The 27,815-nt window shown below is 40.2% G+C and overlaps 1 protein-coding gene across 3 annotated transcripts; it reads left to right on the forward strand.

The window, feature by feature from the left end:
• Positions 1-628: 628 nt before the first annotated feature.
• Positions 629-27,815, forward strand: eml1.S (echinoderm microtubule associated protein like 1 S homeolog). 3 transcript variants are annotated; one of them, XM_018232078.2, is made up of 22 exons: positions 629-804; positions 3,512-3,703; positions 4,030-4,153; positions 4,262-4,363; positions 9,351-9,379; positions 13,256-13,385; positions 14,022-14,171; positions 14,324-14,393; positions 16,010-16,120; positions 16,219-16,314; positions 16,716-16,880; positions 17,275-17,374; positions 17,490-17,644; positions 17,729-17,857; positions 18,402-18,533; positions 20,559-20,626; positions 20,846-20,934; positions 21,028-21,125; positions 21,849-21,936; positions 24,394-24,489; positions 24,923-25,053; positions 27,270-27,811. In XM_018232078.2, exons 1-22 carry the CDS (start codon positions 738-740, stop codon positions 27,393-27,395), a joined length of 2,448 nt encoding a protein of 815 aa, XP_018087567.1. In that variant the 5' UTR covers positions 629-737; the 3' UTR covers positions 27,396-27,811.

Genomic DNA, 27,815 nt, shown 5'->3' on the forward strand with positions numbered 1-27,815 from the left:
TCCTTCACTCGAGCTAAGTAAATGTGCCCCTAACTGTCTTCAGAAATAACACTGCAACCACAAGTATATCCTGACGTATGTCTTCCTTTTTTAACAGTCCCATATATCTTTATATATACAGTATATATATATATATATATATATATATATATATATGTATATATATATATATATATATATATATATATATATATATATAAAGAAATGCTGGAAGTGCCTAAAGGAGCCTCTATGGATGTGTTTACAGCCCCCTACAAACAAACCTTTCCCATTTCTGACTGCAGCCTTTGCTACAGCTGCTCGCTGGCAGTGGAATGTTTCACCGTGAATCATCACACATTCTGCTTGCTGTCCCCTGAGGTCACTGTCTGCTACACTGTGTCACAGCTGCACAATTAGGTTATTATATAGCTCACATTTCCCATGCTTTCATTGAAATAAAGGTTTGTTACACCAGGTAAACCCTGGAGAACACAGGCTTATAAGAATATAAGAAGTATAGCTATATTTGAATGGATATCTATAGAATAGATATCTATAGAATGTCTTCAGCATGTTTATACAGAGGGGGTGGGGTTAGCTGTGATGCCATACTGTGGGGGTATCACATTAGAGGATGCTGCATGAGGCAGTTACCATGGTGACGAGATAGAGAAGGAGGGATGTGAGAAACAGAGAGAGAGAAAGGGAGAAAAGAAAGGCAGAAAGACAAGAAGACGGGAAAAAAGAGAAAAAGAATGTCAGAATCCGGCGCTGGTGGCAGTTCTGTATATGATACCAGCTCCCTGCTGCAGTATTGCAATGGTGAGTGCACAAGGTTCTCTTTTAATATAAATTCCTGTCTTTCTCCCATGTTGTCTCGCTCCGCAGCATGAAAACCAGTCTCTAAGGGATATAGTGCACTATAGCTAACAGACCAGAGCCTGGTGCCTCTATCTCTGCAGGGAGAAATAAGACAGGGCCTGGCACCTTGAATTCTAAATGCGGAACAGAGAAAAGGCAGAATCTAGCATCTTTAATACTATGGGGGGAGGGGAGACGACAATGGCCTAGGACTGAGATCTTGAAATACCTAGGGAAAATAATAGTAAAACAGCCCCTATGACATCACCTATAAAAGAAAGGGTACAAAAATTACAGCCTGCCACCTTTTGGACTATATGGAGCATATAAAATAACCCTCAAACCTTTATTAATATAAGGGAATGAGGAAGATACAGCAGAGCATGGCACCTCTAATATTGTATGGTGTTATGGAACCTATAATAATGTATAGGAAAGGAATATATGGATATGGCAAAGCTTGGCAACTTCAGCACTGAGATTAGATGTGAGTGATAGAGTGATAAAGCAGAGCTGGTTACTATATGGCTGTAGAATGAGGGGTGAGATATGGCAAAGTCTGGAACAATTGATGCTATGAGAAAATGGGAAAGGCAAGGCAAATCAGGGCACTACGGTTGTTCAAGAGAAGGTAAAGTATAAGTGAGAGTGTTGACATGAACCCTTATTGCTGTTAGAGTAGAAATAAGGCAGAATGTGGCACCTTTAAGGGAAAGAGATAAGGCAGGGCCTGGCACCTCTAAAGGGTAAACTATGGCAAAACCTGGTATCCATCCACAAAGTATTGTAAGGATGCGCTGTTATTTGAGAAGAAAGATATGGCAGAGCCTGGCACGTGTTATGTATGGTGAGGAAAGAAATAAGGCACAGCCTGGCTAATCCAAAGTTATAATGTGAGGGGATAGAGTTGGCTGAGTCTGTGACCTTTAGTGCTACATTACTGCAGGCTTTTTGGAATTATCTGGCCATCACTAATATAGAATTTATGGAGATAAACAATTTGATTTATCTATGAGAAAAACATACATTTTGTGTAGGAATGTTGTTTGCTTTTACTTCATTGCACTTTCTACAAGAGGTAGTTCTAATAATCGGTAGAAAAATTAACACACACCCCACAATAAATATTATGTCAGGGCAGCTCCAATGCTGTGCACTTCCCTCCATAAATCATCTATCCAAATCCATCCTGCAACTCACTTAATGTACATTTCTATTAGCAAAGCAGGAAATCACAAGGCCTATGGCACACAGTGTACAGTGTATCACTGGTGGAGCTATTTAGTCGAATGGATTATGCCTGTCACTAGTAGTAACAGTTGGATTTGGCCAGAAAAAACACAAATGTGGCCAAATCCATCTGCTTCCACCACTAGTAATAAGTTGACTTAACAAAATGTTAAGTCTGATGGAGAATTCCTCCTGTCTTTATCATTGGAAGATGGATACGTTTAAGGTAATGCACTTGTCATTTAACTAAAAGACAAACTGCACTGGTATATAGAGATGCATCTCCACCACCTAAAAAACACTGGTGGAGTAGATGTCCTGTGTACTTTATGTCTAAATCTGTTCATTTCTAAATCAGTGTTCTCCCTCTCTTCTGCCTTTAATTTTATCAACAAAAAATATATCATGCTGGAATGGATTAAATGCAGGGGCATGTTTTGACAAAATGTTGTCTGAGGCATGACCTAATGGTCATGGAGATCCAAATTATGGAAAGATCCCTTACCCAGAAAACCCCAGGTCGCAAGCATTCTGGATAGCAGGTCCCTATGCGTACAAAAAAAATCTGCCGTTTTTGTGCACTATCCATTCCACAAATAGAACCCTGTCTACCTCTGTCTATCAGTGCACAGTATAAAGTTTATTCATTTTTAATTCAGTCTCCACAGTGAGTATTCTGCATTGATATGGGTTTAGCTATAATAATGACTGTACAGACACTGTAAATTGTACATGTTCACAAATTGTTCCATTTTCCTATGGCAAGGTTGGTGGTTAATTAATTCAAAAAAACTGTTTCGGTTCACTTTTCCAGCGGTCCTGCTCAACTTCATTAATACAACATTCATGCCACTCTTCATAATCTTCTTCTTTGATTTTGAAGAATTGGTTCCAAACCCTTTTATATAAGGTACCCTTCCCCCGTGTATTATTATTCCTTCAGTAAGTCATGAATAAGAACCTCTCACGTACTTGCCTGAACTACTTCACACCTCTGAAAAACATCACCTTACTTTAACAAAAGTCTTAACAGTTTCTGCTTGTATAAAAATATATGGGGAGCAAAATCAAGGAGTATATTCTGATTTTGTAATTATTTGCTTTTTATCATTATAGTTTCGCAAACTGAACTGTCATATTGTCAATAGTGAAACTAGGTCCGGATTGAGAATTAAAATAGGCCCTTGCATTTCCGGAACACAGAGGCCCAATCAGCCCACATAGAGGCCCAAACAGCCCCCACCAGCCCACTAAATACTGACTTTCTATGGCACCTTATAGCAGCCCCTCTGGCATTTGCCAGAACCTACAGATTGCCAGTCCGGGCCTGAGTGAAACACTCACTTGTAATCTACTGACCCCTATATAAAACCTGCTTGGTCACTTAAAACGAACAATTACAGCTCAAGCTTACTGAAGCTCTGCATCTACTCCACAGATGATGGGCTCTCAGGTCCCAGTGCGATGGACACAGATGATCGGATCTCCAACTTGGAACAGCGGCTCCAGCTCCAGGAGGATGAGATGCAAGTTCTGAGAGCTGCACTAAGTGATGCTCTGCGAAGACTGCGGGTTTGCGAGGAGAGGGGAGATGCTATACGTGGCAGACAGAGTGAGAAATTTCTTGAACGTAAGATAATGCAAACTAGGTTTGAAAATGCTCCTTAGAAACCACAGGAAATAATGGAGTAAGACTTCTTTACAGAAACAGGTTTCTTTGCAGGGGTTCAAAGTAGTGAAATCGATTCTCCATATCTATATACAGATGGTGAAAAGAGAGAAGAGAAGAGGTTTGCATTCAGTGTAGAATGAGACTAAAAAATGAACTAAGGCTGTTTTAAAAGAAGTAGCTGCTGCTCCAAAAAGGTGTTCTACATAACAATTTATGGTCATGTTGCTATATACAGTATATATACTGTATATATATTTAATGAAGTCATTATGTATATATTTTAGGTGTCCATATAGTGAAACCACCTCCTCGCCCTGTTCAAAATGGTACAGCCCCACGAAGAAGAATTGGCCTTTCCACCTCTCCATCTTCTCCTAAAATGGGGGGGACTCCAGTCTTCGCAAAGAGGTAATGACCAACTAAAAGTGTTCACTTCATTTCGTATATTTCATTTTGTATATTTCCCTGTTTGCTTTTGTGTTTAACTCAGTGTGTTACTCACTGTGTGTTTTTCAGCGTCCGCCGCGCTCTCTCACCTGAACGCATGTCTTTTCTAAAGAGAGATATCTCGGACACCAGAAGCAGAGTACTCGCAAGCTGCAGTGGGAGAAGAGATGGGTGAGAGACTAGAAGTGGGTGGAAAGCAAGAGGGTGAGAGAAAGAGGCAAGAGCAAGAGTGTGTGAGATAAGGAGATATAAGGTGATACAAGCAGAAATGTCTCACACAACCATACCTAGTAATATTTGCCTTCTTGTGTGTCATTCCTTATCTTATAACCATTATACCCCATGGAATAATCCCACAAACAGCCATCTCATCTTCCATGCACTTGTAATAAGGGGGCCTCATCAAGTGTTGAACCATAAACAGGGCTTGAACACATAGGGGGTTATTTACTAAGCTCCGATCGCCCAAAATCTGAAAAATTTGTGATTTTTTGTGTTATAATAGGCTTAAAAAAATCACGAATTTTTCAGAATTAATTAAACCCTGAGGGCTAAAAAGCCCAAATATAAAACCACGGCATCTCAAACCTGTCGAGGTTGCATAAAAGTCAATAGGTACAATCTCATTGATTTTTGGTTGTTTCAGGGGTTTCGGGCAATTTCATGATGTTTTCGGAGCTTTCGGAGGAAAACTCTGAAGAATTTTGGAGTTTTCGGGGAAAATTCACGAAAAAATTGTGAAATTCTGAGCTTTTCCGCAACGGTTATTTGTGGGAAAATGTAATAATAAATAAGAGTGGAAAACCCGAGCGGGTTAGATCGGAGTTTGTAGCAACCGATATTGAGATAAATTCGGACCTTGATAAAACCCATAATGTCTGAAAACCGCTGATCTTGCCACTTCCTTGCCCTTTACACAGTTGAAGAACCAGGTCTGGATAAGCAATGATAATTTGTTTTAAATCATTGGAGTACAATTCACTAGCTCTATTTTCACCCTTTGAGAAATATCTTTTAAAATCATATACAAGTGAATAGATAGCTGTGAAATGTTCTCTTGGTGAACTCTAGTTTCACTCTCTGATATATATATATACAGTATCCTGCAGAGTGATGATTCTTCTAAACCACCTTTAAAGGGTAAAACTAGAGTTTACCACAGTTTGTCAGTGAAAAATGGCATTCTCTATATACTTGTATAGAATTTTTAATAGCATATTTATGAAAGGGTCAAAATAAAGCACTGGGAACTGTGGCTGAAATCTATTTTTATACACTGATAAATATGTGTCTATTGGTCTTTGTTTAGAACAGAAATATACAGCAGAGTTTTGCTGCTACTGCAGTTACTCTATGATACAGATATTTTTTATGGCCCAAGCTCCACAATATTACAAAAATGTATAGCTTTTGAGACTCTTTTATTGAATATGTAAAGAATTGGAAAAGGAATCTGGGCACCTTTCTGTAAAAAAAATACAGGCCTGGATGAATAAAATATGATTAACTTAAAAACATTAGGGTATCCACTAAAAGTTAACTATAATAAATGATGAGTTTCTTAAACAGAAACCCTGTTGAAAAGGCAAGTGATAATACAACTACAAAATGATCACATTTATTTTTCAGTAATTCTTATCTGCAGGTTTTTTTTCTGCAGTAATATGGGAATTAATGATTTTCCAGAATGACAGGCCATGTCTTAAAATTAGCTGAAAGAATTCCGATCATCTCCATATATATTTTTTCGAGTATCCCTTGTTTAGTGTGCATTCAGCGGTTGCAGACATTTTGGATATACGCTCTTGCCCAATATTAGATAATAAGGCCCTGACACATAAAGGCAAATTCACTGTCCTGTTACAAGAATATCTTGGGTGAGCAAATGATCAATCGTTTCAGATCTTACCCCAACAGTCTGGCTCCTCTGCTCATTATTACAGTTTCAATAAAAAAAGAATGATCTAACTTCAGATATATAAAAAATTGACCAAGAGGAGGGGATCTGACTTCCGTCAGTATTTAATTTTGTATAGGAGAAAAGAAGAAAAGTATCCCCGTCTTCTTAATCAGAAAAGTTACAAAAGAATATATATTATCACTGTGTGATCTGTTTTCAGAAAACAGATCACACCGTGATAATATATATACTTTTGTAACTTTTCTGATTAAGAAGACGGGGATACTTTTCTGCTTTTCTCCTATACATTATTACAGTTGCCACTTTTTTTTGGAAAAAAATACCGGCCTTCCTATTTATTTAGATTTTTCTCCCTATTAATAACGTTGGGGTCAAGCATCATTTTTACTGGTCAGGCCAGTAAAATACTGGCCAGGTGGCAACCCTACTCATTATAAATAACAAGGTTACAGACAAACGGAAACTCTTTTGTAATGGTTGCCTTGCGCTGGTTCCGGGGAACAGCAATAAAAAAAAATAGTCACCATAAGGGCTCATAAAGATGAGTGGGTTTGCCTACACTCCCCAGCATTGAGTTTCAATGCATTTCACTGCAGGGGAGCATGTTGTGTTCCACCTGCGTTCGGCGCCTGTGTGAGAAGTGCCAGTTTTAAATAATTGGCAGGGTTTTGTCCTGCACTCCCCTGCGATGGAACGCATTAAAACTGAATGCAGGGGAGTGCAGGCAAAATAATTTTGGCTCTCTTGGACAGCCAGCCCTATAGTTTGGAAAGCTCTGTGCTACATGAAGCCATTGCCATATTTGTGTAGAGTGAAAGTGTTCCACATACAGACTAATCTCATATTACAGGAAATATCCCTACACTGGCCCAGTCTCCTACCCCACCCTATCATGCCGACAAAGTTGTGTACACAAAAATAGAGCTGAAGAGCTGTAGCTCCCTCTGGTGGTAACCACCATTATTAAATTGAACAAGGCGTTTAAAAGGGTTGATGGAGAAAATCAAGCAAATGGAATGCAAAAATATGTTAAGAAAGAAGCACTGAATCATCAACAGATATAAGCAATAACAAAACAGAAAGATTTGTAAGGGTCAGTAAATAGGAAACAAATGAAAGGGTTTTTATGTATTTATATGATGTTGAAAAAAGGTTAGCATTAAAAGATCTATTATAGTTCATAAAAATAAGCTATTATGTAACTAAGAGTATGGCTTTTCGGGTTGCCTTAGGGCTGTAGAGTATAATTACAAAAACAATAAAGCCCGAACCTCTTAAAAGAAAGGAAAATTAAGACCTTTTTTTATGTAGTAACTATACAAAAGAAGTGTGTGGGCTACCATCTATTATTTGCAACTATTGATAAACATTGCCAACTGAGAATCACTTTCTAGTGGTTTCACATAGGGATAGCTAGAACCACTTTATTATAAGGTGTGTGTTTGTTTTCTGTAAGGTTACCGGATCCTTTGAAAAACTGAGGAAGAATATAAAGAATCCAGCTAGAAGAGCTGTGCTGTTAAAGACAGATGATAGGCAGCAAGCTTTCCGAAACACAGAAAGAAATTGCCAGCACTCAGTCTAAACCACACTGTGGTGTTGATGAGATGCTAGAAGCACCCTTGTGCCAGCGCTCAGTTTAACCCACAATCTGGAGTTGACCAGCTGCTACAAATGATAAAAAGCCAATATTTGTACACAAAGAGAAAGAGAAAAATGGCCAGCGCATGGTTTGCCTTTAAAAATAATCATTACAAAAATTGAGGTTTAGTACCGCCAAAATATGTAAGCTTATGTGCCACGTCAAGGCCCCTGATTGTACGTGAGTCCTACACTATCTATTAGGGATGCACCGAATCCACTATTTTGGATTCGGCCGAACCCCCGAATCCTTCGCAAAGGATTCGGCCGAATACCGAACCGAATCCGAACCGTAATTTGCATATGCAAATTAGGGGTGGGAAGGGGAATTTTTTTTTACTTCCTTTTTTTGTGACAAAAAGTCACGCAATTTCCCTCGCCACCCCTAATTTGCATATGCAAATTAGGATTCGGATTCGGTTCGGCCAGGCACAAGGATTTGGCCGAATCCGAATCCTGCTGAAAAAGGCCGAATCCTGGCCGAATCCCGAACCGAATCCTGGATTCGGTGCATTCCTACTATCTATTGACCACAGTGCACTTAGGAGCTCTATTATAATTTTATTATTATTATTATTAACATGTATTTATATAGCGCCAACATATTGCGTAGCATTGAAAAGTAAATGTGATTATACAACTAAATCACATGAATACTATACATAGTACTATGCTCTAGTGAGAAAGCAGGGAGCTTTTAGGCTGGAACTACATGGTGCGCGTCTTTCCAATTCGACACGATGAGAGGAAGCGCAGACGTCACATCAGATGCGCCGAATCTAATGTAAGTAATACAAATGTCGCATCTACAAACTGGTTGCATCCGACCCTACATGACATGAATGCGAGTGCTGCACATTGCATCTTGATCCGACAGTCGCGTTGTGCTGGATGCGATCAATTTGTAGATGCAACATATGTATTACTTACAAAGACTCTTTAAGCCGTGAGTCTAACTTCTTATCTTATCTAAAACTGTTACAAAAGTATTTTAAGTATCTATTTGGGACTCTCTGCCAAGAGTCAATTAAGTTAGAAACTTTATATCTTTTTCTGGCTGTTCAGTGCAGCAGATCAAAGAGAAACTCAGGATTTATAAGTGCAAATCCGGGACTGTGGGTTGAGCTATCAAAAGTGGGACTGTCCCGCTCAAAACGGGACAGTTGGGAGGTATGCACTGTGTATCAAGCACGATCTAAGCCTCCTGTCAGAGTTACTTTCCCTTCCCACTGATGGGTGTGCCAGCTATGCAGCCTGAGAGGGAGGGGGAGAGTGCGTCTGTCTAATCTAGGAAGTTGTGTCTGATTGGTCAGAGGTAGAGCGAAGCAAAATGAAGAAGGCAGCAAGGTACGCTCTGTGTGTGTGTTCCATGTACAGATATCTATCTATAACTTTATATGTATCAGTAAAGTGTGTGATATATATATAATACATAGTTTATGTTTGTATTCATGTATATAGTATGTTTGGTCATGGATAAAGAACATACTATTTGTAGATAACATTTGTGTCTATATGCTGCATCGATTAGAAAATATATTCTAATGCATGCACAGTAGTAAGCTTTAATTGCTTTTCTTTTTTGTATTTCCACAGTAAGAGCAAGCAAGTTGTTTTCTATCCAGGTAAGTTGCCTAATTTGTGTAAAAGCCGCATGTTTCTCTTGGATGGGTGGCGCAGGGATATTGTACAATACATACTCTGTGCTCGAGAAGGTCGCCATACTCAGGAATCAACTGAATTATTGTGGAAAAGCCAGGGGATGTTTTTTTTGTGTGATGTGCACAGTCATTCAGCAGCGCACGGTGTGGGTGTGTATATAAATTATAAATCATGCAAACATAGTCCTGCCCATCTCTTTGAAATGATTGTCCCCGTGGCCTGTAGTTTTCTTAACCCTTTGAAGGAGCAACATTTGTTGTGCACACTAACATTTTACTTAACCATGGATAGTTTCAGGGAGCTGTGCATTCGACTTCAAATTAAAATACTAAAAGTAACTTTATGTGTGCAGCATAGATTGCACTACAACTCTGACACTGCACTACCATAGACATACACATAATACAGTGATTCCTATTGACATGCAAATTTTCAGGATATCCTCCCCAGAGCACCGGTGAATCAGTCAAAACCACAAGACAAACAAACAGTAATTGACTCATTCTGGCCCATCCACCCGTGTTGCTGACTGAATCACCTGAGCTTTGTGCAGCTTTCCTGCGAATGCTCAGGCCTAGAGGCATCATGTAGCCTCATCAGATTCAAATGGAAAGGGAATCTTCGTTAACCGATGCGACCCTTATGGAATTGTATTGCAGTGAATTGATTCAGCTAGCAGGACAAATAAATTGAATTCTGAGTATTCAGATCTGAATTACTACAAAATGCAGATGCACACAAGACTTATGTAAAAGTCACCAGAATTAAGTTTGAAATGTGTCTATGGAACAAAGTGAGTGGCATGGGTTTTATATGAATTGGTTTAAAACATTTTGGGGCTCATTTATAAACACTGGGCAAATTTGCCCCATGGGCAGTATCCCATAGTAACCAATCATTGATTGAGTTTTTTAGCCAACTGCAGGTGGAACACTGAAAGAAATCATCTGGTTTCCATGGGTTACTGCCCAGGTGCAAATTTGCCCAGTGTTTATAAATAACCCCCGTTTTTGGCTTTTATGTCTGAAAATTGGTGGCCATAGACATAACAATTACGATCTTTCTTGGAAAAGATCTTTCCAAGAAAGATGGTTCGTTTCAATACACACGTGTAGAGCTGAATCATCAGATATACGGGAAGAAACAATAGAAATCTACCTGTATCTGACGATTCAGCACTAACAATGGGCGATGTTTGGGTCCCCTCACAATTTGGGCACCCGATCAAAATTTTCTGTCCTGCCCGATCGACGAGCCGACCGATATTCAAGTCTTCTACCGATCGGCTCTTTTCCCACCATACACTCACCAAATATCGTACGAAAATTCGTTTTGTACGATATTATCTGTGCGTCTATTGCCACCTTAAGGGCTCTTACACACGGGCAGTTTTTCGCAGGAATAGATGCACTACATTATTGTGAAGGGGCTGTACTCACACAGACGCATGTATGCCCCACAGGTGAAATTGAACATGCTGCGTCTCACCTGCGTTTGGCACTTTAATGCGTCTGTGTGAGTACAGCCCCCTTGACAGTAATTGAGTGCGTGTACTCCTGCGCTCCCCTGCGGCTGAATGGAAGAAATCGCAATGCTGGGGAGCGCAGGAAAACCCGCCCGTGTGTAAGAGCCCTTAATATGAATAGAGTCTAAAGTCTAGCCATGAGTCTGTAAGTAGCTGCAGTTCATGCCTGGACTGGCAATATTTGGGTTCTGGCAAATGCCAGAGATCTGCTCAAAGAAGCCATAGACAGTCACTATTTATTGGCTGGTGGGGGAGGGGCTGTTTCTGCCTCTGTGTATTTAAAATTCCAGAGTATAATTTGGATTCTGTATTTAAAGAAACCTATATTACATCTCAGTTGTGCAACAAAAGACCCTGACTAAATCATATTATGACTGGGTAATCTATAGGGAAGTTACAATCTTGTGGTAGAAGAGCTTCTGCTTTACTTTATATATACAATAGATGCTAGTAACTATAAAGGAAGGCGATACTGTGACTGCGGGTGGCCATATGGGGGAACTAATTGATTAGAAGTTGTTTATGGGGACCTAAATACATTTGCAGAAGAGCTCAGAACCTTGTAGTTTTTATGCCATTGGCTAATAATATTACCAGACATAGGTGTAAAGGTGGCCATACACGGGCCGATAAAAGCTGCCGACAGACCGAGTCGGCAGCTTATTGGCCTGTGTATGGGGCCCCCCGACGGGCTTCCCCGATCGAGATCTGGCCGAAAGTTGACCAGATCTAGAAATCTAGATCTAGAAATCCCCTCGGATCACGGCCGCATCTGTTCGTTGATGCGATCCGACCGCCCGTTACTATTCGTTATGATCCGATCATTGGGCCCTAGGGCCCACGATCGGATCAGCCCGATATTGCCCACCTCAAGGTGGGCATATCGGGGAGAGATCCGCTCGTTTGGCGACAATCGGATCTCTCTGTGTATGGCCACCTTAAGGCTGATATCAGCTCCCAGAGCAAGTGTGTGAGAACCTTGCCTCAGATAACAGTGAGTGGTCAGTTACCAGGAGCAGCAAAAAGCTAAAAGGGCTGAATTTCTGTTTTTGAAAACATAAATTTGACTTTGCTTGTGCAGAGTATGCAATACTGCTCTCTACACTAGCTATGCGGCCCCACTCCACCAATTCCAATGCAAAACCTAATCAGCCCCAGAAATGCCCATGACACCAACAACAACTGAAGGACTGCAAGAGAAACACTTTTACTAATATTTACCCTCACACAGTTGCTTTGCTACTGGACTGGTGGATAAAGATGGCAGCCATAGAACTGTGGCCCTCTGAAAGTCTGGGATATTAGCTGACACCCCATCAATCCTCATGAGCTTACCATGTTGATTATCATTTATGAATGTGCACAGTTTTATACTGTAGATAGATGCTGTCCATAGCGTGTAAACTGAATAAACATGCAATCAACATGATGTTTACATAAGTATTTGCAGAGAAGCATACAGTACTGTTTTCTAAGCAGCCACAAAGCTCTGACCTACCATACGTACCTTATCAGCACTGCACATGTGAATTTTATATGAATTCTTTTTGTAATAAAATGTGGCAGCCCTTTACATATGGACCATTCACACAGATTTAATAATAAGGATCCAGTATCTAACTTTATGCCCCCTGGTATTCTGGCTGTGTGGGTTTTCAGCCGGTCTATATAGGTCAGGGGTCCCCAACCTTTTTCATCCATGAGCAACATTCAGATGTAAAAAGTGTTGGGGAGCAACATAAGCATGAAAAATGTTCCTGGGTGGTGCCAAATAAGGGCTGCGATTGGCTATTGGTAGCCCCTATGTGGACTGGCAGCCTACAGGAGGTTCTGGTTGGCTGTACATCTGGTTTTCATGCAACCAAAACTTGCTTCCAAGCCAGGAATTAAAAAATAAGCACCTGCTTTGAGGCCACTGAGAGCAACATCCAAGGGGTTGGGGAGCAACATGTTGCTCGCGAGCTACTGGTTGGGGATCACTGATATAGGTAATCCCAAACCCATACCTTCCATAATCTCTGTTTTGCCATGTATTAAACTGGTGAAAGATCATAGGGACAAAAGAAATGCTGGAATGAGCCTGCTGCCATTTCCAATACATGACAGCAGGCTCATGCATGTCTCTGCACTGACTTGGGCCTAGGTGCAGACGCATATAGCCGATTTTGTTGCAAACATGCATAAAGGTGCGGAAATCTGCTACGTGTCTGCACCCAGGGCAAAGCAGTGGCTGTCAGTGCAGAGACATGCATGAGTGGAAACAGCCCAGTGTGACACTAACCTTAATGTTTGTGTTGTTTTTTTTTCCCACCAGAGGAGGGAGTTGTAAAGCTGTACCTTCGCGGGCGTGCTGTACCCCTTTATGTTCCCGACTCACTGGTTGCCTCCTACACTCCGGATGCAAAGGGCGAGCTTCCAACAAGAGAGCTGCAACTAGAATGGGTGTATCCTGAGCAGAGTCTGAATAAGCTTGTTGGTAACCCTAAATGGCCCGTTACACATAAAAACAATACTGGTAAATTTCCCAAAACAAGGCCCATAAGAGCCTGTGTTCAAGGGATGCCCCCATATAAACTGTTTACCGTATGCAGTAAAGCTCCTTTTTATGTTATTTGCATGAGTAGGAGAAACAAGCTTGCTTACTCAAAAGTAAGTATACGGTGACCATACACAAAAAAGAAATATAAGGGGTTATGTAATTAAAGGCACTAAGTTTGCCCAGGGGCAGTAACCTATAGCAACCAATCAGCAGGTAGAATTTCCTGGTCACATGTTTAAAAGCAAACATCTTATTGGTTGCTACTGGTTACTGCTCCTGGGCAAACTTAGTGCCTTTTATTACATGTTGGGGAAAATGTTGTATTTCGAATATTCAGTCTTAAAGTGCAACACCAACCCCTCATATTCTTATTGTGTTTTGTTTCATGCAAAAACAAACTTATTACAGGGAGTTGTAGTCACACAACATCCAGTAATTGAAATATCCACAGAGCTCTTCATGCAACTGAATTATCCTTATAAAAAGCACCTTGTGTTACTACACCACCTTTAACCACATGCCCTTGACATCAGACCTGCAGATATGGGTATCGGGGCCGGGACTGCCGCAGTAATCTGTTTGTCTTGCCGTCAGGAGAGTTACTGTATTTCACAGCAGCTGTGTGTGTTCTGTATGATCCTGCAGCTGGAACCCAGCGCCACTATCGGGGCCACACTGATGACATCAAAAGGTTTGACTGGAATGTAACTCAGGGTGCACAGTAAAGTGTTCAGAGGTGTCAATGTGTTATTAAACCACCGCAAGGGCATAAAGGGGGTATTGCTGGAGGACAATCAAGTTGTTTTGGTGTAAGTTTTTTCCAATTCCTCCCATTTTTCACAGTCTGACAGTCCACCCAGATTCTGTGACTATTGCCAGCGGGCAAGTGGCTGGAAATTCACAGGATGGCAAGGTAAGATTCGGAAACCGTGATCTGTTTTAATTGTTCTGTGTTGATGCTGTTTCCTTACTTGTGTCAAAATAGACTCAAGTCACAATTGTTGCAGCTGATCAAGTGTTTTCACATCATCAATTCATTTTAAAGCAGTCCGCTCAAATAAGGTAACATATATTGTGCATTCAAGTCATTAATACAAGGGAGACAGTCAGGAAATCTGGTATTACTTAGATTAAGATACGATAGATGAATTATGGACAGTTCATCCATGGGCATTCAGTAAAAGTGTCTCCAGTGAGACTTGTTTGTGTTATTTACACCAACAGGTTTCAACTTATTTTTTTTTCCATGGTCATCAATCTGGATTCATTATATCTTAGTTAAAGGGATACTGTCATGGGAAAATGAATCCGTTAATAGTACTAATCCAGCAGAATTATGCACTGAAATCCATTTCTCAAAAGAGCAAACAGGTTTTTTTTTTATATTCAGTTTTGAAATCTGACATGGGGTTAGACATATTGTCAATTTCCCAGCTGCCCCAAGTCATGTGACTAGTGCTCTGATAAACTTCAATCACTCTTTACTGCTGTACTGCAAGTTGGAGTGATATCACCCCCTCCCTTTTCCTCCCCAGCAGCCAAACAAAAGAACAATGGGAAGGTAACCAGATAACAGCTCCCTAACACAAGATAACAGCTGCCTGGTAGATCTAAGAACAACACTCAATAGTAAAAACCCATGTCCCACTGAGACTCCTTCAATTTCATTGAGAAGGAAAAACAGCAGCCTGCCAGAAAGCATTTCTCTCCTAAAGTGTTTGGCTGCTGGGGGGGAAGGGAGGGGGTGATATCACTACAACTTGCAGTACAGCAGTAAAGAGTGATTGAAGTTTATCAGAGCACAAGTCACATGAAATGGGGCAGCTGGGAAATTGACAAAATGTCTAGCCCCATGTCAGATTTCAAAACTGAATATAAAAAAAAAAACCTGTTTGCGCTTTTGAGAAATGGATTTCAGTGCAGAATTCTGCTGGAGCAGCACTATTAATTGATGCGTTTTGAAAAAAACATGTTTTCCCATGACAGTATCCCTTTAAAGAGATACTGACCGTAACATTTTTCTTTTCAAAATATTAATCTACATTAAAAAGTTACCTATAGGTCATGTTGATCATTTTTCACTGATCCTTCTGATATTGTATGAAACTGTCACTTGAAGTTCCTAAACCGGACTGTTTTGCCAACCTGTCAGTTTAGAGTTTCTAATGCTAAAGACTACTGCTGCACAAATATGGCAGCCCATAGTTCATAGAGGAACGTGGGGGTAAGAAAGGCAATGTGAAAGCATCAGGAAAATATTTTCATGGCAAAATTATAAATAGCATTCAAAGACAATGTTTTGATTGATATAAAAAAAAAAATTTCTGGCGTCAGCATCTCTTTAAGAAGATGGCCTTTCCATAATTCTGAGCTTTTTGGATAACTGGTCCCATACCTGTATTCATTTTATTTTAATTTCTACAAATAAAGGTAGACATATTGGAAGGCACCATGGTAGCAGCTACTTTTGGAATTTCTGTAGTATTACTATAAACAGATCAGAAATGTTTTTACTCTGTTTACCCCTAGGCCTTACCACCCCATGTCCGGATATGGCACTCTGTCAGTCTTTGTACTCTTCATGTTCTTGGTGTTGGAGGCTTTGAGAGAGCAGTGACCTGTCTGTCCTTCTCCAAGACAGTGAGTGGCATTGTTTCTTAATTCCAAGGGTAATTTGTAAATGTTAGCCAAATCTTGTGTTTCCATTCATTTCTTAAACTCTATATTTTATCCCCAAGGATGGCGGGAGCCTTTTGTGTGCCTGTGATGAATCTGGTGATCATGTCCTCTCTGTATGGCAATGGCAGCGAGAAACTAAAATGGCAGAGGTGAAGGTAAGATATCATCAGTTAATTTAACTGTGACACACACACTGTAGCTAAACTGGCTCAATATTTTCCAGTGTATAAGTAAAATAGAATATATTCCAACTGGGGTTTGCACAGATTTCAACAGAATTTAATTAGATGTTACTATCTGTCTATTGATTGTGTTGCATACTGTATATAAGTGGTTATAAGGCTATATCAGTCCCCTGCCTGTTCACTCTCGATCTATGCATTTATTAGACAATTTTAACCATCCAATATTTTTCCCAATGGCACCAATAATCTGCTCATTTAATTGTTGGGTTAAACAGGAATATCTGCTTGGGTCTAACCAGTAATTTACTAAATTTAGGTATATATTAAGTAATTGAAAAATATATCCTTGCTGTATTTCCCGCTCTCTGCAGTGTTCAACAGAACCAGTCCTGGCAACCATTTTCCACCCCACTGAGCCAAATCTGATCATCACTTGTGGGAAGTCCCAGCTGTATTATTGGAGCCTTGAAGGGGCCACAGGAGGAGGATCTACAAGTGGAGGAGCCACTTTAAGCAAGAGGCAGGGGGTGTTTGAGGTAAAATAGGAGGCTTTAACAATAAACAAGCAGTGTAACCACAGAGCGCACAAATCATTTTGTGTATTTCTGCTCAGTAACAGGAACAAAGGAAGCATATATTGTAAAGAGTGGGGAAACTCTGGCATTGCAGTGTAGCTATAGACAACATGGAACCAATTCAGAAAGAAGTTGTCAAGTGAAAGTAGGATTAAATACATGCAAGATATATCAACACTATTGGTATGCAATGGCAGCATCAGAAGTACATCCAGAGAAGTAAAAGGGTGGTTGGGGCACAATTATATGACAATGCCCTGTATATTAGTCAAAGAACCATTCGATAACTGCAGCATCATGTAGAAAGGCAATTGCTTGGAGATTAGATATTACAGGTCACACTTTGCCTTCACAGAAATATGAGAAGCCTCGTTTTGTCCTTTGCGTGGCATTTGCTGAGAATGGAGATGTTATCACAGGAGACTCCAATGGGAATTTATTTGTGTGGGGGAAAGGTTAGTACACAAGGCATGGATATCGCTTAAACATAACCATAACATTCCACAGTGGACATTAACTGTATACTTGCATCTCTTTGTCTGCTCTTCTCCCTCTCAAACTATTTTTCAGGAAGTCACAGGATCTCTCATGCGGTCTCTAATGCTCACGATGGATCAATCTTTGCTCTCTGCGTATGCAGGGATGGGACAATCCTATCTGGAGGAGGAAAGGATGGTAGAGTAATCTTATGGAACAGAGATTATAAGAAAGTGCAAGAAACAAGGGTAAGACAGTAGAAGGCACATGTCATATACCCTTGAGCAGAAATATTGTTTGTCAAAAACCTAAACCGGAACTCTTTCTCTTAGATTCCAGAATGCTTTGGGCCAGTTCGGACCATAGCAGAGGGTCGAGGAGGTGAAACTTTGTATGTAGGAACCACCAAGAATTGTGTGATGAGTGGCAATCTAGAGAGTGGCCTAAGCTGTTTAATACAGGTTAGAATATATTTTTTTCAATACTAACCCCCCAATGAGTTAGTGCTCACTGCTGGTGCTGATTCTCCTTGTATACTAGACAGACATCTACACATTTGACACTATAAGACCAGCACGTTGTTATTGAGCCTCTATGTATTTGAAATGCCAGAACCTATTTAGTATCTCAGTACGGACACAGAAGGATGTTGTTATCCTGCTGCAGGAAGGGTGTTCCCTAAAAATAGTGGTTACTTGTGGTTTAAATACATGGGGTGACCCATCCCCCAGCCCTTTGCATGTATTGTGTATTTGTGGCTCCTTTTCATTTATACATAGTTGGCAACTTACCAAAATTAGAAAATTCCAGGCGCACTTTATTCTGACGCGAGTAAAGCTGTGCCACAGGAAAATAAACTGCTATGTGTGCCTCAGTGCCAAGGAAATGCTTTGAAATTCACTATGCTAGAATAACCGTGAAAAACTGTCATAAGTGTGATAGAGCTGCCAACCCCATGTATGTACTGTACTGATAAAGTTGGTTTTCTGTGCTGCCTTCTCTCAGGGCCATACGGATGAGTTGTGGGGTCTCTGTACTCATCCGATCCTTGACCTCTTTCTGACTTGTGGCCATGATAAATTTGTCCACCTCTGGAACAGCAAAGAACATCAGCCTGTTTGGAGTACCACGCTGGAGGTGAGATTCCTTTATTGTTTGTTTAGAATCAGTGAAAGACTCCACTTTCACTGCAATGGTGGTGCTGGTCATCCGTACACCCGGCCAGGTCCCCTAGCAACAGCGATAATTTGGAAACAGATCCGCACTCACTCAATTGAAAGCAGTCGGGGAAGATACCCCTTTTATTATGCCACCAATAATTCAACGTTTCGGGGGGAAACCCTCCCTTCATCGGGATCCTGATGAAGGGAGGGGTTCCCCCTGAAATGTTGAATTACTGGAAGCATAATAAAAGCGGTATCTTCCCCGATTGCATTCAATTGAGTGAGTGCGGATCTGTTTCCAAATTATCGCTGTTGTTTAGAATCAGGACAAAACACATTCTTAAGGGGGAATGGAGCACTGAAACTGGACCGCCAGAGCCATTGTCCTAGTATTCTAGATCAGTTTTGTCACAGTTTTCTTTTCGCTCTCCTTTTTCTTTCCCTTAGTCATGTACATTTTCCCTTTCCCAGGTTTGGACATCCCCTATTTGATTTTCTCCCTTCTCAGTATGTTCCCATATCTTAATAGTTCTTAGGTTAAAAAAAATTCTATCCAAAAAATATATTGAATAACACAGCACGTATGTAAAACCCTGCTTCATGTAAATAAATCATTTTCATAATAATATACTTTTTTAGTAGTAAGTGCCATTGGGTAATCATAAATAGAAAATTGTCATTTAAAAAGATAAGGTTTACCCCCTGGGATCCTAGAATTCACGATGCACACAAACCATACATACATTCATTTAATCCTATATGGGAATTATATTGTACAGTTTCATGTAATACACTGCATTCTGTAAAAGGATTGAGGCACCCCCATCCCAGGGTGACAAACATGCTCATTGCACTTTGGTATGATAAACCATCTTGAAGTGTCAGAACTCTACATTCGTCTGTGCCGGAGAGTGGATTGGTGCAGATTTTTTATAAATCCTAAATTTGTTTTTTTTAAATAGTGTTGACATATTAAGCAGTGCTTTATGGAGATTATTCATCATTCACAAGTCCATGCCAGTGAAGCTTAAAATATATGTTGAAGGCCAAAAATTGTGAGTTTTCTCCAAAAGCCCAAGACCAAAATATGATAAAAAGTTGAAGTCATTTATTAGGACACCTAACGAGTAAGTGCCCCAGTAGGCATAAAACATGCCAGGCGTTCACCTGTATGTCCTAATAAATGACTTTTTATAATATTTTGGTCTTTACTTTTGGAGAAAAACTCAAATTTTTTGGCCTTTTTCATGTTATGCACCCATGGACTGGGGTGAACTGTGAGTATATTTGTTCTCCTCTCTCTATTATTGTTCCAGATATTTCTATTTGACTTACAATGGTGCTGATATTGGCATCTTTGCATCAATTTTGCTATTTTAAAATATATGTTCCCTATCACATTAACACAATGCACATGCGTACAAACGGGGGGTTAGTTTCATGAGGAGCCAATCAACCTTCCAGTAAGAGAGTGGGAGGAAACTAGAGTACCTGGAGACAAGCCCGCAATGATATAGGGACAATATACAACTCATCTCAGAGATGGTGCTCCAGTTACAGCATTATTGGTGACCATTAGTAAACTTAGCAGCTTCTGCTACTGGTGGAGGTTGCAGTGAGTTTGGCAGAAGAAACCAATCAAACATTTACTTATTGTAGCTGCAGTTAAACACTAAAGGCTTATTGGTTGCTATAAATAACTACACTGGGTCTATGTAAGTAAAAGATGGTATGTACTGTGTGATGATGCAATCTATGACTAGTATGAGATAAACCTTAGCTTGTAAGCTCCACTGGGGCAGGGACTGAGTGAATAAAGTATAATCTCTCTAATTTGCTGAGCAAATGTGCCAGCACTATATAGGCCGCATATAATGATGCAGTATTACTATAACAGTCCGTTTATAGCAGCTGCAGTGATTGATTGAGAGAGGAAGCTTTTAGTTATATATATTATGTGGTTTGTAGGAATAACATGTTCATATTCCTTGCCCAACAGGATGCGGCTCGGGTGGCTGGCTTCCACCCATCAGGTTCAGTTGTAGCAATTGGGACCTCTAGTGGCAGGTGAGAGATGTTGCACAATTGTTTTTTTTTTTTTGATATTTTAATAAAAGTAAGAAATCTCAAAGTTTAAAAAATGTATAGATGTAAATATGTTGATTAGCACTCTTAATACAATGTGTACAGGCAGTGTCATCCAGTCTGAGTCTCAAAACAATGCAGCATGGATAAAAATGAGAGGGAATGTTTATTGTATTGTATTCTTTCCCCAACCATCCACAGGTTCTTGGTGCTGGACTCTCAAACCCACGTTATTGTGACAAGTATCTCTGATGCAGCCGAGCAGATCAGTGTAACCAGATACAGCCCTGGTACTGTCACCCTGCATTTCAAAACTTGGCCGCGCATGTTAATCTGATGCTTTAAACTTCATTTTTACAAATAGTTCTTTCTCTTTATCACAGACGGACATTATCTGGCAGTTGGGTCACACGATAATTTTATTTATCTGTATGAGGTGGAAGACGAGGGCCGAGAGTACAGACGTGTGGGGAAATGTACGGTGAGAGTTCTCCTTTATAACAGCCAGGGCAGATTTAAGGACAGATATAAGAACCTGCGTATAGTAATTTGCGGACACACATAACTGAATGCAGATTTCTAAGGTTAGCGCAATAATAATCCTATTTAGCTGCAAGATGTATTATCACGTAGCTAATATTCTGCTTTAGTATTGCCTAAATGCAGCACAGGCAGCCCAAAGATACCTTCCGTACCTGAAGTCTAGCAGGGATAGGTCAGATTTAAGGGAACAGTAATACCTAACAATGAAAGTGTTTGTTTTAAAGTAATGAAAATATCATGTAATGTTGCCCTGCACTGGTAAAACTGATGCTTCAGAAACTCCACTTTAGTTCATATAAACAACCTGCTGTGTAGCAATGGCGGAAATTGAAAAAAGGTTATATGGCACAGGTTAAATAGTGGATAACAGATAACACCATTATGTTCTACAGAGTTTATCTGCTGTGTAACTTCTTTGAATAGCTGCCCTCATTTCTACCCAGGAGCTTATTTATATAAACAATAGTAGTGATCCTGAAGCAAACACAGCAGTTTTACCAGTACCGTGCATCACTGCATTCTATTTTTATTACTTTAAAATAATTAAATTTTTTTGATGTTACTGTTCCTTTAAATTCTAGTTTACCACTATGAATGATTGTAAATAGGATGTGAAGCCTCATACGCATGTACATTATACTCTATTTTCCTGTTACTGTAGGGTCACTCCAGTTTTGTCACACATCTGGACTGGGCCTCAGACAGTTCCTGCTTCATGACCAACAGTGGAGACTATGAAATTCTATATTGTAAGTGTATAAAGACATTTATAGAGTGTATTGAAAAGCTTATATCCTAAACCTTGTTCTAAAAGGGATTTTGTCATGATTTTTATGGTGTCGTTTTTATCACTGCGTATATTGCAAATTATTTTTTTGAACCACAGCACGCATTTTTTTAGTTGCAATATTGGTGTGTAGGCATGAATCCAATGAAAACGGCAGCACTCCGGTATTGTTGAAAAAGTGAAGAACTTTACTTAAAGTGCAATGTTTCGGGCTACACAGGCCCTTTGTCATGCCATTAATTAACAATGTCCACATGTGTTTAAATACTCACAAACAGGGAGGAGTCACAATTTCTCATCTCCATATTACCCATGATTCACAGTGAAACGTTTCAGTGCACATATCCCAAATTGTAATAAATACTATAAACTACTATGTGACTCGTGTTTCTATAGTGCTGCAAAACAGTGAAAGAACATATATTATTCCATATAAGATACAATGTAAATAAGTGTTTTATAAATAGTAACAAATGATGTATAAGAATTTTTTTACTTATAAAAACATTGAAACAATGTCCTTAAAATTTATAAGCAACACTGAAACAGTAACAATGTATTTAGGACAGGAAGTCTTACTTTACTTTAGGTGTAGGGATGGGCGAATTTTTTCGTCTTGTTTTGCCGAAAAAATGACGCCCATAGACTTGTATGGCGTTGTGCGTCAAAAAATTTTTTTTGACGCCCATAGACTTTAATGGGCGTTGCCGTCATTTCCCTGGCGGCAAATTTTTGGCGAAACGGGTCGGCAGGTCTCGATCGGATGGGACTAAAAATCCCGTCGGATCGCGGCTGCATCTGTTCGTTGATGCGGTCCCGCAATCCAACCGCCCATAAAGCCACCATTAGAATCTGATCGTTGGGCCCTAGGGCCCACGATCAGATCAACCCGATATTGCCATATCGGAGAGAGAGCGGATCTCTCCGTGTATGGCCACCTTTTGTCTCTATATTAGACTTCTTGAAATTATTTATCTCTGGCTCCAGTGTTGAATTCAGGGGATAATTACCCCAGAATTACTCTGGGTCAGGAGCTCCCATATCTTTAAATCTTACTGTCTCATATGAACATGTTCATTTACGTAATAGCGTACCGACAATACTGTACTTGAACGTGGTAAAAATGTTTGGTAAACATGCCAACAAACACAAACATAGCTTAGCTTTCCTAACCTTGTGCAATCCTTGGAAGTGAAAGAAGAAAAAAAGGGAAGAATCTAGGCACGCATGTCTAGATAATGAAAACTATTCAAATAATCGTATAGATACAAGTCAACTGTGACAATTATCAGTGCCGGGGGTGTAAGAGAGGTCAGGTTATTATTACCTTATCAACACAGTACAATAATATTGCAGCTACATGTCAATTGTTACATACTGAAGAAGAAACTGTAAGGAAAAGTGTAATGGTGTGTATTTTCTATGAAGATATTGTGTTTTTTCTAGAACCCAAAGTATGGCTTACTAGTCTTTTTTTATACAGCACTATAGATTATGCTGGTGATTTCTATAATTTATCAATGAAAGAATAAGTATGGTGCAGTCCACTCAATGGTCAACAGCCTACTGAGCTAGATAATAATTCTTCTACACAAACTTGTTTGGCAAGCTTTCCAGAGAAATCCCTGTCTGGCAAGGCAAATAAAAAGGAAGAGGCTCCAAATGAGTGAGAACATTTAGGGCAGAGACACATGCTGCGAGATGACACTCGGAACGATTTGTTCTCCACAGTCGCCCGAAGCTGCCTCACAAGGAAACTTCGGACAACTTTGGAAAACGAAGCTCTCCGAGTGCCATCCCACCGGCTATTTACATTCTAGCCAGCGGGAAGGCAGGGGAGGCAGTTTGGGGAGATTAGTCACCCCAAAGAAGAGGAGAATTGTCAACTAATCTCCCCGAATAGCAGTGTGTGTCTCTAACCTTAGAAAACAGCAGTATTAACTGAGAGGATGGCAAAGAGCAAAAGACTCCAGATGAGATGACATTTTAATGAGGTTTAATATAATCAGAAAATCACAAAAACCCATATACAGCATTTGAAATGGTTATTTTAAAATGGGAATATGTGATGTTATAGCAAGGGCTTAACAAGAGTTTTGCCACCATGTTTTTTCCTTGCTTTAAAAAAAAGAAACTGTCTCCAGTTGCTCTCTATTGATTCCTGTGTCATACCTCCCAAAATTAGAATTCAATAAATGTACATGCACATGTTATGCCACGCTTCTATTCATCCTGGATATGGCCAGACTGATGCAATATTCCCAGTAGTATTCTGCCATGTCACTTTTGGGGTCCACAATTCAGGACAATTGTTATAAATTTTCCTGACACTATAGGTTATTTTCACTTGATTGTTGCCTGAAAAGACAAACCCAAAATAACCTAGAACTGCAAACATGATGGTTTCTCTCTCACACAGGGGATCCGGATTCTTGTAAGCAGATTGTCAGTGCAGAAAATATTCGCAACATAGACTGGGAGAATTCTTCGTGTACTCTGGGCTTCTATGTTCTTGGTGAGTACCAGGGGTGCTTCGCCAATGAGGCGAGTTGAGGCTGTCGCCTCAGACGGCAGCGCCCCACTAGGTGCCAGGGGCAGCAAAAATGCCGTTCCTGGTATTTTAAGAGCCTAATTTCTGGCTCCTCTAGCACAGAGAGCGCAGTTAGGCTCTCTGCGCTAGGGTACTGGCCCTCTCTGCCGCCCTCGTGGACCCCCTCAGGCGCAAAAAGGTAAGCGCAAGGAGGATGGGGGGCGGCAGCAACTGCCAGGATCGCCCCTGGTGAGTACAGTTCCCTTTCCTGTGATTTCTGGCCATACCTCTGAATAAATCTCAGTGAAACTCTGATAATGACTGACAGGTAATATAAAAGGACAATAAAACGTTCTTATACTTCCATAAAATGTAGGTCCTTTTCTTGTTGCTAAGATATAGTCATTTTTCTACACAGGAATATGGCCTGATGGAGCAGATGGCACAGACATAAATGCTGTAACAAGGTCTCACGACAGGAAGCTACTGGCCACCGGAGATGATTTTGGAGGAGTGCGTCTGTATAATTACCCCTGTGTGGTGCCTCGGGTAAGAAGCATTTATTAATGGGACTTAATCTCGGTTGTGCTGAAAATAGCTTCTCTGTTTGCTGATATGAGCCAGTGGTTAGGAGTCAAGAGAGATAAGAGCTTCCCAGACCCTTACATGCATATTAACTAGGGATGCACCAAATAAACTATTTTGGATTTGGCCGAATCCTTCGCGAAAGATTCAGCCGAATACGGAACCAAATCCTAATTTGCATATGCAAATTAGGGGTGGGAAGGGGAAAACATTTTCTACCTTGATTTGTGACAAAAAGTCACGCGATTTCCCTCCTGCCCCTATTTATGCAAATTAGGATTCGGTTCGGCCGGCTGAATCCTGCTGATAAAGGCCGAATCTTGGCCAAGTCCCGAACCGAATCCTGGATTCAGTGCATCCCTAATATTAACATCCTCTTGTACACGAATTGTGTAGGTTAATGTTATTTTTAAAAAGTGTTTGTATGCATATGTACATATAGGGGCAGATTTATTAATGGTCGAACAGTAAATTTGAATTTAAATTTTTTTTTTGGTCAAAACTCTCGAATTCGAATTGTGAATTATCCAAACTCGATTCAAATTTTAATTCGAATTTCGAGATTAATCAAACCTATACCCTGGGAATAATTCGAATTCGACTGTTTTGCCACCTAAAACCTGCCAAGTTCATGTATAAGTCAATGGGAGAGGTCCAGTGACAAATCTGAAGTGTTAATAGCCTTCCTGAAATCTGAGTTTAGTCTAATTCGGTCTGAATTCAATTCGAGTTTTCGGGTCGGTATAATTCATTCGAGTTTTAGATATTTTTATATTAACCTCACAATCGAATTTCGACTATATTCAAATTTAGTAGAGTTAAGAAAAACTCACATGAATTCGAAATTCGACCTTTGATAAATGGAGAATTGTGTCTTAGATCAAGAAAAAAACTCACATGTCTCCGTCCAGGAGGTCACTGTGTGCGGATTTCCTCTTGCTGGTCTCCATTCCAGTGGACATCATGTATTAGGGGTTTAGTGGTTGAGAAAACCATTCCACACGTGTAGAATAAAATCAAAAATCCAGCTTTATTTAGGTGATTAAAAACAAACATCCATTACAGATGTACTCCTACCCTATGACATGTTTTGATAAATGGACTTCCAAAACTCATAGAAAAGTACATGCTGGCAATGTTCTGTTGATTAAGTCTTGCAAAAGGAAAATAGTAGGGATTGCAAATTACTTCCGTGAGTCATGTGATACGTGTGCAGTCACTAAGCACTAATTATTTTACTGGTTATTCACATCTCTGGAGTATTATAAGTATATACTACCAAAAGTTACCAGTTTGTGAATAGGATCTGAGATCAATCAGAGCTGTGGAGTTTTCTAGAGAGAGAGCCGGGTGCAAGGTGGTGTCAGAAGAAAGTATTAGAGAAGTAGCAGGGATATCACAGGAGAGCAAAAAGGTGGGTGGGAGGATGCAGGAGAGGATAGTGGTGTCCAGACAGGCAGGCCCGGACTGGCAATCTGTGGGTTCTGGCAAATGCCAGAGGGGCTGCTATAAGGTCCCATAGAAAGTCAGTATTTAGTGGGCTGGTGGGAGATGTTTGGGCCTCTATGTGGACTGATTGGGCCTCTGTGTACCTGAAATGCCAGGGCCTATTTTAATTCTCAGTCCGGACCTGCAGACAGGTCAAGTATCTATAGAAGTGTTTAAAGTGAACCTGCCACCCAGACACAAAAATCTGTATAATAAAAGTCCTTTTCAAATTAAACATGAAATCCAATTTCTATTTTTTATTAAAGCATTCATAGCTGTTGTAAGCTCATTTAGAAATCTCAGCTGTCAATCAAATACTGCCTGCCCCTCCTCTATGCCTTAGGCATAGAGGCGGGTCAGACAATTACTTTCACTTTCCATTCAGCATTTCCTAGATGTCACTGCTCTTCCCACAGTCCCCCAGTTCTCTTTACCGTTTAATTGTGTAGCCAGGGCATGGGGATGGACATCGGCTCCCCCATTCTGTCGCCCAAACAAGATTCTGAGATGATACAAGGCTTGTCTTAATAACAGTGTATAGCAATAAAAACAGGTTCACGCTAGTGACATCACAGTGCACAGTTTTACTAATTCCTTAACTAAACACTTTTTAGAAATATATACTTTTGTAGGCTGTTAAAGGCAATTCATTAACACAAGCGCCTATATATTGCATCTTTCTTCTCTTTCAGGCATCCAGCCATAAATATTGTGGACACAGCAGTCATGTTACCAGAGTTGTCTTCCTGCATAATGACAGTGTTATGTTGTCTGCTGGCGGGAAGGACAGCACAGTGTTGCAGTGGGCTGTGCTATAACAGAGCATCTGTCGTTTGCTTGCTGAGCATCTGAACCTAGAACTTACACAGCATCTTAATCTAGTTCCTACACTGAGCACCGTGGCTTGCATTAACCTAGACTTTCCCTATGTACTCTGCCTGTGGAGTGTCTTACCCTGGCCTGCACTTGTATCTATGGAATACATGCACTCGATTTTTTGCAGGGTGTCTCTCTTCTAAAGAATTTCTGAATAAGTTATTGATGGTTTGTTAAAAAAAAGAGAGAGACTATTTCTCAGGCAAAGTATTTAAAACGTGCACCCTTTTTTTCAAGATCCTCAACAGACAGGATTATTGCTCTACTAATTTTCCATTAGCGTATACTTGATTATTCTTTGGTTGTTTTTAGAATGTTAGCACTATACGTTCACAAATAAATGGAAAATTATTTCTCACTGC

Source organism: Xenopus laevis, chromosome 8S (assembly GCF_017654675.1).
Source record: "Xenopus laevis strain J_2021 chromosome 8S, Xenopus_laevis_v10.1, whole genome shotgun sequence".
NCBI lineage: Eukaryota > Metazoa > Chordata > Amphibia > Anura > Pipidae > Xenopus > Xenopus laevis.

Coding starts and splice junctions, on each gene's coding strand:
- eml1.S (XM_018232078.2), top strand. CDS start 738: ATGTCAGAATCCGGCGCTGGTGGCAGTTCTGTATATGATACCAGCTCC. Junction 17,858..18,401: donor GCCTAAGCTGTTTAATACAG/GTTAGAATATAT, acceptor GCCTTCTCTCAG/GGCCATACGGATGAGTTGTG. Junction 21,937..24,393: donor AGACTATGAAATTCTATATT/GTAAGTGTATAA, acceptor TCTCTCACACAG/GGGATCCGGATTCTTGTAAG.